Raw genomic sequence first — 13216 nt, 5'->3', positions numbered from 1 at the left:
AACCAACAAATCTGCATCACAAAAAGCTTATGTTTCTTTAAAACACTTCAGATAAATATTTCATGTTAACTAAAACTGTACAGCCAAGTTGAATACTTCGCTGGTTGCTAGGTTTAATTATTGCTAACAAATTCTGAGCAGGCTGTTTTCTAGGTCTTGCGCTCTTGTGAGTGCGATGTCCCCACTAGAGGGCGCTAATTGTCTTCACGTCCTTCCGCAGCTCACCTGACCACAAATTCATTTGTAAATACAAAACCAAGGGAAGGGGAAAAAGAAGTGTGCAATAAAAACGAAACGACCATAGTGCAGTCCTTACACAGGATTTCCTTCACACACTTGTTTCTCATTTAAACCCAGCAATATAGGAGATTTGACAATAGCATTTCTATTTAGGTCCTATTAGAAAATAAATTAACACACTTGTAAAAATATGGCAGACTTCAAAATGCAGTTAAAAGATAAAAAACTCTTTGATTAGTAATAAATAAAATATAAAAATGTCACATTTATTTTTACATATACTTTACAAAAGAAAGAGTGCAATGAAGAAATAAAAGAAAAACATATGAAAATAAATAAGATCTAATAATTGACTGCATTGCTTTTAATCCAAAGAGTTTATCATAGTTTTTCTTTCCTTTTTATGTCAGCTGGGGGGAAATTAGTGCAATGTTGCAGCTGGAAATGCAGGAGGACAACTCCATGCTTGGCAGTAGTGAGCCCCTTGCACACCACGTGGAGTTCACTGTGGTTAGAATTTCGCTTGCCCACAGTGTGGTGGTCCTACACATGGATACCCTTCACTGCCTGCTTGATACTTTCCAGAAGAGCTTTGCATTCCGGGGAATAGTCCCGTTCCAGATTGCTGTACATGTCTGTGAGCGTATTTACATATGCTTCAAAATTCTGCTCACTGATAGGTCCCTAAATGGAGACAAAAAACATTAAAAGCAATCACAACTGTTCAAGAATCAGGTGACAAGGAAAAGCAGGACTGTGACAGGAGTGTGGGGGGGAAGGCTTGGGTTCACACTGCTGCAGGAGTTTGGAGAGATGAAGAATGAAATTTGAGTGTGCTGGAATTCATCTGGCCACTATTAATTCACAGGATGAATCACACTTGATTGTGCAGTCCCAGGGCCAATCTGGAGACATACCAGGTTGCGTAGACCTCACCCAACTGTACGTTCTCTTAGGGGGAGTCTTGGGCCTCCGTTACACATGCTGGGCTCAAAAGAAGGTCTGCCTGGAGATGATCAGTTTGTAGCCTTGGGAGGAAACTTTGCCCTGCTGAGAGGTTCCTTTAACAGTATGGGGTTGGGACTGAAAGAACTTAAGATGTGGGCAAATTGCTCACTAAACCATTGTAGTGCAGGGTTATTCTGCTATCTCCTCAGACATTTACTGTCCCTTTTTCTTCTGTAACATCACTGCAGTGTATGAATGCATGTATTTATTTATTTATGATGGAACTGGGGCTTGAACTCAGGGGCAGGGTGCTGTCTGTTAGCTTTTGCCACTCAAGGAAAGCGCTCTAGCATTTGAGCCTTACCTTCACTTCTAGCTTTTTTTGTGGTTAATTGGAGATGAGGGTCTCACAGACTTTCCTACCCAGGCTGGCTTCAAACTTCAATCTTCAAACCTCAGCCTGCTGAGCAGCTAGAATCATAGCTGTGAGCTACCAGCACAGAGCTTGCAGTGTTGGTTTTAATTTTACATCTCTTCAGATAGAATATGAGCTTTACAAGGTCAAGATTTGCTCACATATTTGCCATTTAGGCGCTTCCTCTGCCTAAAGTGATACTTTAAAGAAAGTAACCCCAGATATATACAAAAAAACATGTGGGCATGTGTTATAGGCAATGCTTGACACAAAACACATGTAACCAGTCACTGCTGGTGTCTCTAATTTCCCACCTCCTGGAAAACCTATGACATATCCTTACTTCTCTTACAAAGTGTTGGGATGAAAGGACTTTAAAAGCAATCTAACTACATCAGGTACATAGGATATAGTTATCATTGTTGCTACTTAAAAAACAAGGTTTCCAAGTCTTAAGATTAATAGCATTGTCCAATTATGATTTTCCCTTTGTTTTTAGTTTTTGCCTTTACTGTGCCATCTAGTTCTTGGACACTCATGTAACTGGACAGGGTTCTGGGTGGCAGAGTGGGTAAAGGCCACAGTCAGGGTTTGCCTGACTGTACTAGGTCTGGAATGGAGATCCAGTGAGGGGAGTAAGCCCTGGGTTCCCCCACTGGAGAACAGGATGTTGCTGCTCATCTCTGGTGCTCAGAGAACAGTTTTTGCTCTGTGCCTTGAAAGTTACCATGAGAGGGCTTCAAAGTGTAACTGTCCACGTCTCTATCGCTTTGTACCCCAGTGAGGAAAAAAACAGTAAGGAATGCACATTTGAAGTAGACTTAGACAAACGTTGATAGAAATATTACAATCCTAATCAAGTTACCTTAATTCAAGCTATAAAGCAAGCATTAATTTTCTTTTGTGTCATTTTTATATTATTGACTTTTTGTCAAAAAACACATTTGGAAGAAGTAAAATAAGGCTTTGTGCTAGGAAGTTGGGGAACTCGAGAGATTCATTGTTCAAAGCAAAGTTAGCAGCATTTGTTTATGCTGCTGCTGCTTTTCCTTTTCTTCTTGTTTTTCTTTGTTTGGTGCCGGAATTAGAGCCCCCTGCCTCGAGCTGATGCTTCTAGTTTTTGTTGGTTAACTGGAGATTAGAAAGTTACAGATGTTTCTGCCTTCAAACAGCAATGCTCAGATCTCAGCCTTCTGGGTACCTTGCAAACCAGACTCTAACACTTAGGCCCAGGCCATCGTGGACTTCGGTCTTCCTATTTACACTACTCACACAGCGTGGATGACAAGCACACTCCCACATGTTATTTTAATTTATATTTATTTATTTACAATTCTGCTTCTTGAAGGCATTTTCCCACACACCTGGCAGCTTGGCTGTACAAATGAAGAAGTCCGGAGGAGAAGTAGTACTTGTTGGTGTAACCCCTTCTCTAAAGAGTTATCCACACTCATGAAAATGCAAAAGAAACAAGTTTTAAACCTTCTAAAAAGCTGCAAACCTAAATTACATGTTAAGGTTTTGGAAATAAAGATGCCCTGCACACTTTTGTGCTTTTTATTCTAGATGAGATAAACAATATTATAGAGAATTTACTGGGAATTAAAAGAATAGATCTTGAGTTGGGTAGATGACCAACTCTCATGTTTAGAAGCCATAAAATCCTGTACTTAGAAATACCTTTCCAGTGAGAATTTTGTAATACAGTCGCCCTTCATATAAAACCAGCTTCAAATAAACCTTGACTTTTTAATGACTCCAGTTTTTAAGATTCTACCTGGCGAAGGCCAGGTGTGCTTTCTCCTGCCTATCATCCCAGCTGCTTAGAAGGTAGAGATCCAGAATATGGTGATGTGCAGGATACTTGGGGAAATGTTATTAGCAAGACCCCAGTCTCAACACATAAACCAAGCACAGTGGTAGCACACTTGTAATCTCAGCTATGTGGGAGGTACGGGTAGGAAGATCAAGTCTTCCTGATGGAGGCTGGCCTAGAAAAAATCTTGAGGCCCTATCTGAAAATAACTGAAGAAGAAAAAAGCTGAGGGTGTGGCTTAAGTCCCAAGTGGTAGAGTGTCCTAAATTCAAACCCCAGTACTGCTTATTATCTGTCTGCCTGCCTGTCTGTCTGTCAGTCTGTCTGTCAGTCTATCTGTCTGTCTGCCTGCCTGGCCTGCCTGTCTGTCTGTCTGTCAGTCTGTCTGTCAGTCTATCTGTCTGCCTGCCTGTCTGCCTGCCTGTCTGTCTGTCTGTCTGTCAGTCTGTCTGTCTGCCTGCCTGCCTGTCTGTCTGTCTATCTGTCTGTCTGTCTGCCTGCCTGTCTGTCTGTCTGCCTGCCTGTCTGTCTGTCTGTCTGTCTGTCAGTCTGTCTGTCTGTATGTCAGTCTGTATGTCAGTCTGTCTGTCTGCCTGCCTGCCTGTCTGTCTATCTGTCTGTCTGTCTGCCTGCCTGTCTGTCTGTATGTCAGTCTGTCTGCTTGCCTGCCTCCCTGCCTGCCTATTCTTGGCTTTCATAGAATTTAAATGCATGTATCTACCATGTTCCCAGCTAGGGAGTCACTTTAGGTGAGAATGGGCTGAAGCTGAGTGGTTGTGGCTCTTGGCGGGTCTTACAGGCATGTCCTGCTACCTTGCCGCCCTCTAGGTAATGGCACGATGATGGTACACTTTTGATGTTGGCAGCAAAGTTTTGGGCCCTGACTTACCATCTGTGGCAGCTGGATGTCAGCGAGACTTGAAATGAGAGCCTGGCTCAGCCCCGCCAGCTCCTTCAGCAAACTCTCGTTGTTCTGCTCGATGAGTTTGTTCTCCTCTTCAATCGTCTTCAAGTTGCTCTCCATAGAGGTGATCTGAAGTGGAAATAACTTGGGACTGTAAGTAGAGGTTGAGGCACACAAAAGGTCTCTGAGGAAAATTCATGAATATAAACAACGGATGCAGACACCGACATTTATCTGCCCAATTTGCAACCCTGAGTATCATACTGTGTCTTGGTGTCCCATTTGGGTTTGTATCTTTGCCCAGACTTCTCTGTGAATTGCAGGACCAAAGGCTATCTGTATTTGGCTATCCTGGATCATGGTGCCACACAGGGAATTTGCTAATTCCTACAATCCTCTCCACCACAGCAGCTCCTTCACAACTATAGAGCCTGAATAATGCTTAAGACTTCAAGGTTGCCCTGCCTCTCTTTGCTCTCACACTTCAAATCCACTAGAAACCTCCTTTAAATTTTACATGATGGAACCACCTGCTGTACCTCCTTCCTGCAGGGGGTAGTGCTACCTTTGCCCCCTAGGTCTTGGCTGTCTTCCCTCAGCGTGGCTGACTGAAAGAATCTCTTCAAATGTAAGGAAATCTGGTGTAATTCCTGAACTCAAATCCACACCATGATTCCGTACTTTTTGACAATTAAATCCAAGGTCGTGGTCATTAACATGGGTTAAGAAGTCCCATGTGTGAATGATCCTGGACACCTCTGGTCCCCTTCCCCTGTGGCATGCCCCTGGCCCAGCTCCCTCATTTGCAGGAACCTGACTATCTACTGCTGCCCAAGACTGCTAAGACAGCGATGGACTAAAGCTTTATCATTTAGGAGAGGGGAGAACAGGAAGAGGGGGGAGGGAGGGATAGGAGAGAAGGAAGGAAAGGACCCTCCATGTTTTGCTTTCTCTTTTTCTTTTCCTTCTGATTTGTTGCAATAGTTTTTATTAGTATTTTCAAAATTGTGGAGCAATTTTATTTCATTTTTAAATTATGGCAACACTGGGTACAAACTCAGGGTCTCACACTTGCAGGTGTATAACCCCTGAGCCGTATCCCTGGCCTGGACTGAACCTGATTTCACTTGTATAAATTTAGTTAGGGATGGCAAAGGCATTCTGGATAATGTTGCATTGGGAAATTGCTTAATTTTTATTTGGATAACAATTTCTACAAGAAAAATGTGGAGGTGTGGATAAAGTGGAAGAACATCAGCCTTGAGCAAAAAAGCTAAGCAAGAGATCTAGGCCCAGAGTTTAATCTCCAGTACACATACCAAAAAATCTTGTATAAGAAATTGTTCAGTAAGATTTGTTACTGTTACATATGGACACAGGAAGAAGTGTTCTAGAGAAATTAAAAAGTGATTTATTTAAGTTTTGAATAAGACTAAGCACTGAGCCAAGCGCCGGTGGCTCACGCCTGTAATCTAGCTGCTCAGGAGGCTGAGATCTGAGCATCGCAGTTCAAAGCCAGCCCAGGCAGGAAAGTCCATGAGACTCTTATCTCCAATAAACCATTCAGAAAACTGGAATTGGTGTTGTGGCTCAAGCGGTAGAGCGCTTGCCTTGAGCTGAAGAGTGCAAAGACAGCGCCCAAGCCCAGAGTTCAAGCCCCACGATCCACAAAAAAAAAAAAAAGACTAAGCACTGTTAATTTTCTTAATGGAATTCTTTCTACATGCTCTGTAGGCCAATCTGCTTTATTTGTTTAGGAAGGCTTCCATGCAGGCAGGGCAGAAATGAGATCAGCTCTGCCTAGAGCTGCCCACCCAGTGATGCCCCGGATGGTGACGCTCCAACTCAGAGTTTACACACATAGTATAACAGAGAAATGCTGGTGTGTTTCAAGACATCAGGATGCTTTCATATGCAAGGCTTAGAAAGTTTAGTGTTTTGTTTCTACTAAAAACTGATTATTTAAAAACGAACTTTGTGTGTATTTACCTGAGTTTGAAGTTTCATCATATCTGCTTCGATTTTAAGGTTGGATTCATTTAATTCCTTTATTTCTTCATCCAAATGCCTGATTTCTTCATCACCTTCTATACCTGTGGAGAGTCGACAGTCTTAGTTGATGCTGAATACATGAGACAGGGACAACTGTGACTCGCTTTATATTTAACTTGTGAGACTTCAGTTCGAAGTGTTTTTTTTTTTTACCCAAACCACACATATGCAGAATTCAGAAAAAGTAAGTGAAAAGAGTACCAGATTTAATTCTTTATAAGAAAAGAGGGAGTAGGAAAGCACCAGTGTTTGAAATGGCTCAGCTACATTAACATGAATCTGCTAGGCACACTTACAGCCCTGCACCCACTGGGCAAATCTCAGTACACTGCTTCACATGTAAGGACACTGGGCTGAGACAGGTGCAGGTTAAATAACCTGTTTAAGTTCCAAGTTAGAGAGCAAGCTGGATGTAAACTGCAAAGCCTGTGTGTTCTCTTATATACCTCCTACGGGAACAGTGAAGACATGACGGACACACAGCAAGTAGGTATCTTATCACTGTGCCAAGAGACCGGGCTGCAGGCACACCGCGGGCAGAGACACACAATAGGGCTCTCTAAGTGGATTTGGGTGAGAAGCACATGGAAGTTATAAGAAAGAACATAGCCTTGACAGTGCTCTTGAATTTGGGCACCTTATCAAGATTCTTCAAGGCTTCAGTGTTCTCTCCTGAACAGGAGACTATACCTGTGCTGTCGCAGTGAATGCAGTTGAAGGGCACAGTATGGAACCCATGGCAGGATCTCAAAAAAGTTTTTTTGTAAAGAGCATATGAAGACATTTTCAACATTTGAAGAAGCTGGAAAAGGTACTCACAATATGAGAAACAGAACAGTGCAGGAGAATGAGTCTAAGCTATCCAAAGAGGGGGAAAAAAAACCCACCGGACATTTTAGTATGTGCGTTATAAAAAGATCGATTTCAGGAGACTAAGATTGAGGGAGATTTGGCTTGACAATTATTTTGAACAAAGTCTATTTTTTATACTTTCTGGGGATGTCTACTTTGGAAAAAAGTCCACATCCTGGCATTACAATTCAAATGTGTTGGATACTAAAGTTTCAAAGTCACATTTAATGATATTTGGAGGTGTGACTTTTGGAACATAATTTGGACTAAACAAGATCCTCCCTGATGACATTGCATTAGATGGGGTGATGAAGGTGGAGGCCCCCAGATTGCATTTGCAGTTTTATAAGAAGAGAGATGAGCCTGTACTCCTGCTCTGTCTAACCATGAGATGCATTCCACGACATTACTGAGCAGGTGCCATGTTTCCTCCTCAAGGTAATAAGCAGATTACCAGTGACAAATTCTTGGACTTCCAAATCTCAGGACTATGAGACAAATCAGCTTCTATTCCTCATAAAATACCCAGTTTTGAGGATTTTGTAATACTAACAGAAAATGGAGCAAGACAACTACTGAGAGTAAATGAATGCTCACATTTTCTATGACCCATCAGTTCATTCCTAAATACACACATAAGACAGATAGGTGAATACATACAATAGGAGTCATGCACAAGACATACATAGAGATACCATTTACAAAGGACCAAACTGGAAACAAGCCACATCTGCCCCTCCAAACAACATAGGTGACTCTTAAGAAAATATATATAAAGAAGGAAAAATTTATGTCCTCAAGATTCACTTACAACATGGCTATTCTGTAGGTACTTACTGGAGTTTTTGTGTGTGTGGGGGGAGATTGTGGGTACTAAACTCTGGGCCTGGGTGCTGTCCCTCAGCTCTTCAGCTCAAGGCTAGCACTCTACCACTTGAGCCACAGAGCCACTTCCGGCTTTTTTCTGCTTATGTGGTGTTGGGGAATCGAACCCAGGGTCTCATGCATGCGAATCAAGCACTCTACCACTGCTCCAACTTCCCAGCCCAATTACTGTTTTTCTAAGAAGTAACTGCCTAAGCTGGGCGCTGGTGGCTCATACCTGTAATCCTAGCTACTCAGGAGGCTAAAATCTGAGGATGGCAGTTCTAAGCGATCAGGCAGGAAAGTCCATGAGATTTATCTTTAATTAACCACCAGAAAACCAGAAATGGCACTGTGGCTCAAGTGGTAGAACACTTGCCTTGAGCTGAAGAGCTGAGGGACAGTACCCAGGCCTAGAATTCATGCCCCACGACCAGAAAAAAAAAAGGTAACTGCTTAAGCCAGGCACTGGTGGCTCCTGTCTATAATCCTAGCTACTCAGGAAGCAAATCCTAGCTACTCAGGAAGCTGAGACCTGAGGATTACAGTTCTAATACAGACTGGGCAGGAAAGTCTGAGACTCTTATTACCATTAAATTGCTGAAAAGCCAGAAGTAGAGCTGTGGCTCAATTGGTAGAGTGCTAGCATTGAGCAACAGAAACTCAGGAACAGTGTCAGGCCCTGAGTTCAAACTCAGGACCAGCACACACACACACACACACACACACACACACACACACACACACACACACACACACACACACACACACACACACACACACACACACACGGTAACTGCCTAAATAATAGTGGGCCATGCATGGACCAATGAAGAGAAGATATCACAAGAGTAATCTCACTCTGGGTTCTGGGAGTCATTATAAAAGGAACATAAGCCAACAGCTAAAAACCAAGATAGACCAATCTGAATGTGAGACAATGGTTTGACCAGCCAAGAAGAGCAAATAGATATACAGAACCACACTAATGGGTAAGGGAGCTGTAGTATACCAGACATGGGACTGCTTTTCTCCTCAATGGCCAGATGTAGTTAGAGAAATCTAGAGGATTCCTGAGCACCGAGTACTACTAGCTGATGTTCTGCAAGAGCAATCTTGTCTCAGACAAGGGAACAAAGGTTTGAAATATTTGGATCTAATGAAATGGGTATTTGGAGTGCTACTGCATTTAATGCCTTTTATTCTGATCTGAGCAAATGAGAATTTCTATTGTATTTTTTTGACATTGCTTTTTTTTTCCTTCTGTGATTACAATTCCACCTCAGGATTGTATTTCCTATATAATATCTGGTGAAGCAAATAAAAAAGCTCCTGTAACTATGAAGCTCTCTGGAGGAAACAGGCAGGGTGCTGTGAGGACCTTCACTGCAGAAGATACCCACTCTGAGACACTAAAGCTAAAAAGGAGCTGGGAGAATGAGGAGAGGCAAGATGAATGTCCCAGGTGATGGAAGTAGGAAAAACACAGGTATTGGTAAGGGAACAGAGGTGGGCAGGACACAGGGAAGCTACCAGTGGGCTTTATTTATTATGGAGAACTTAACTTACAAATGGAACTTTACCATAGGTAGTATGTACAGATTTTAAGAAGGGCAGTTGGTGTGATCTGGCTGACTTTCAAAAATCTAAGTAGGTTTCCACTTTAGTAGAGAGGGGATTGAGGAGAGAGAGTAGAAGCTACAAGGTCGGTCTGAAATTGTGACTGTGTCTTATAACCCTTTTCCATCGGCAAGGGAGTTTAGGGTTAAGAGAAGAAGATGAACTCAAAATAAAATCTGTAGAAAGAATCTGCAAGGCTTGTGGAGGCCTGGAGTAGGGGAAGAGAAAAGGAAGGGAGACTGTTTTGCTGGAGCAGGTGGTATTTTAGGACTTTTTAATTTTATTAACTTATTATTACAGGGGTGATGTACAGAGGGATTGTACTTATATGAGTCAGGTGATGTGTACATTTCCTTTCGTACAATATTTTCTCTTCCTTCATTTTCTCCCAATCCCTCCCTTTCATCTCCACCCACGAGTTGCATAGTTAGGACTTTCTTTGTGGGAGCAACATCATAGATGGAACTGTCTATACCATATAGTCCAAATCTATAAGCCAAAAAACCCCAACTTTACTCTTCATGAATTGATTATCTCAGGCATTTTGTTATATATAGCAATGGAAATCTGACTAACCATGCCCACGTAAAATAGTGCCATTTGAAAGCGGTATATTACCAAAAGGTGCCTTGAAGTAGCAATCAAAGGACAGGATCAAAAGAAACACCATTACAGGCTATTACATTACAGGCTTATATAAACTTTCATGAAATCCATCAACAAGGGGACCAATGTTTTATGAACATTTAAGGGATATTTTGGGTATAGGATCAAGTTCAGTTACTCTCTTCATATATATGTGTGTATATATATGTATGTACATATATATGTATACACACACACACACATATGAGCATCTTTTGCTCAAGGCTAGCACTCTACCATTTGAGCCACAGCGCCACTTCCGGCTTTTTCTGTTTATGTGGTACTGAGGAATTGAACCCAGCACTCTAGCTAATACATCACCTTATCTATTTCCACAAACACACAGTCTAAATTGCTCCTAGTGGAGCCTTCCTTTTACCACTGGAAGTGGATAAGGGAAGGCTCTGATTTTTTATTTCACTCTGTTTCCAAATAGTAACTTACTGGATCCATGAGGTGAAATCCTGATGACACAATCAAGGTATAAGGAAAGCAGTAGAGCTGGTTATTCAGAATTATGCTTCTTTAACCATTACACAGTGCTTCCTCACTCAGTCATGGTTTTGCTTTGGTAGATTTCAGTTCCCTGCGGTTGCAGTTAACTGAACTACGGCCTGAACAATTAAGTGGAAACTTTATATGTTTCAAGTAACATTCATTTATTGAAGCACCTTGTTTACAACAACAACTGTTTTGTTGTGGTTATTCTCCTCCTTTGCCTAACTGATACATTAGTCTTTATCACAGGTGGTGTTTATAGGGAATATGGTATACATAGAACTCCGTGCTACCTACAACTTTTAAGGCAACCCCTGTGGTCTTAAGAGTTGAAGGAGGTGACTGTAAGGTAACTTTTACTCCCATACTTGATGTGTTTTGGAAACACTGTGTTTTGGAAACTGTGCAGTGTTGTGCTGTAGACATACCTGGGGGTAGACTGTTTGCTAGTTGTGCACCACTGCTGATCAAGGAAGTCGTGCAGGCTTCCCCTTCATTATGCAATTAACTTTCAATCCTGGCTTTGTTTTCTATAAATCTGTGTATTCAAAAAGCTTTACTTTTGTTTCATTTAACAATTCTAATTTTACTTAGTATGAATCTGTGCCTGCTTTGTATACTTAGTGATTATGTCATTTATATTTTCTTGATATTCCATATTCCTGGCATTCCATACAACTATCAAAATACTGATTTATAACAAGTATATTCAACTTACAAGTGCTTTTTACAAGTGCTTTTTCTAAGAATTCTATTTTATTTCAATCAAATTCCTTTGTTTACTTATTTTGCCTTGTGCTTGCTAGGCAAGGGCTTTACTGACTGACCCAGCCCTCTTTTGTACTGGTTATTTTTGAGACAGTGATCCTTATCCTATTTGTACTCTCCTGAGTGGCTGGGATGTCAGGCATGAGCTACCATGCCAGTCATTATCTGAGATAGAGCCTTGAGAAGTTTTTGTCTGGGATGGTCTCTACTCACTCTTCCTAATTTCTGCCTCTCAAGTACTTATATTTATAAGCCTAACTATATTCCCTGGGTGAGTATTTATATTTGGTTTATATTTTACCTTTTTGTTTAAGGGATAATGAATTAATGTAAATTGGACCACTTTCATTACCATGTACTAATAGTAGTTTTTAAGGAAATCAGTATGGCAATTTAATTATGACAAAGTTGGAGAACTGAAGATCAATTCTTCTTCTTCTATTTTTTTTTTTGTCGGTCGTGGGGCTTGAACTCTGGGTCTGGGCGCTGTCCCTCAGCTTTTCAGCTCAAGGCTAGTGCTCTACCACTTGAGCCACAGTGCTACTTCCCATTTTCTGAGTGGTTTATTGGTCTCACGGACTTTTCCTGCCTGGGCTGGCTTTGAACCATGATCCTCAGATCTCAGTCTCCTGAGTAGCTAGAATTATAGGCATGAGCCACCAGCACCCAGCTTGAAGATCAATTCTTGTATAATAAATGTAAACATTTTTTGGTATAGACTTATCAGTGTGGACTGGTTGGTAAGTAATATTAATTCAAAACATGAACTCAGATAGCTGTGGGACTGATTCACATCTAACTTAATTTAACATTGTGGACTAAGAATCTGTTTACAAGTTCATTTGCATTTTTCTGTTTTTATGGCTCCATCATAATTTGGTGGAATGTCCTAGCTTGTATTTTGCTTTTATCCATACTATCAGCAGCTCTGTGCACCATATTTTGGTAATAGGTGTTGCTTGTATTCTATACTGGGAATGCACAGAAAAGTATTTTCTTCATGAGCTCAGTTCACAGCTATGTGATCTAATGTACTCACAACACTGTGAGTCTCCAAGTAATTACATTCTCCTTTGCTGTGGCTTCTAAAAGCAGGGTTAGATGTGAGCTATTGTGGAGTGTGAAACAGCCTGGGGCATTTGTCTTGCTTTCTCAGGCTTGCTCTCTCTTGATTTCTAATCTTTGGTTTTCCCTTCTTCTGTACAGCTTTGTACTCAATACTTATTACATACTGTTGGAATTAAAGTGATATACAAATAAGTGCACATTAAATCATCCCAATTTCATTTAAGAGGTCCTGAGGTGTTTGAGGAATGAGGAGTGTATCTGAGCAACAGTCAACAACCTGAGAAAGCTCCTTCACAGAGCTCTGGGTGTAGAGAGAGGAGGTCCCAGGCCTGTCCCCGATTAAAATCCAGGGAACTCATTTCTCCTCCAGTGGTAGATGCCCTCCTGCAGTTTTAGCCTTTGACACTCAGAGAGGGGGAGGGGCTCCCTGAGGTGGTTAAAGGAAAAGTAGGTGGGGGCTTCCTGGGTGGGGGCGAGGGGGGGATCAGTGAGAAACTCCTGTGGGCTCTCTTCTCTCCTCTTTCTC

General features: G+C 41.6%; 1 protein-coding gene across 1 annotated transcript in view; it reads right to left on the bottom strand.

Annotated features, from left to right (window-relative positions):
- Positions 1-622: 622 nt before the first annotated feature.
- LOC122121950 (suppression of tumorigenicity 18 protein-like) overlaps positions 623-13216 on the bottom strand; it is a 99250-nt gene continuing 86656 nt past the window's right edge. Inside the window, exons 18-20 of the mRNA XM_042696154.1 lie at positions 6313-6416; positions 4309-4452; positions 623-924 (exon numbers count right to left, since the gene is read on the bottom strand). Of these exons, the coding sequence (XP_042552088.1) occupies positions 784-924; positions 4309-4452; positions 6313-6416 (389 nt within the window). The 3' untranslated portion in view covers positions 623-783. The remainder of the gene's footprint in view (positions 925-4308; positions 4453-6312; positions 6417-13216) is intronic.

This window comes from Dipodomys spectabilis, unplaced genomic scaffold (genome assembly GCF_019054845.1).
Source record: "Dipodomys spectabilis isolate Male_0828 unplaced genomic scaffold, ASM1905484v1 ptg000199l, whole genome shotgun sequence".
NCBI classification, from domain to species: domain Eukaryota; kingdom Metazoa; phylum Chordata; class Mammalia; order Rodentia; family Heteromyidae; genus Dipodomys; species Dipodomys spectabilis.
This window is presented reverse-complemented; position numbering and strand designations above follow the sequence as displayed.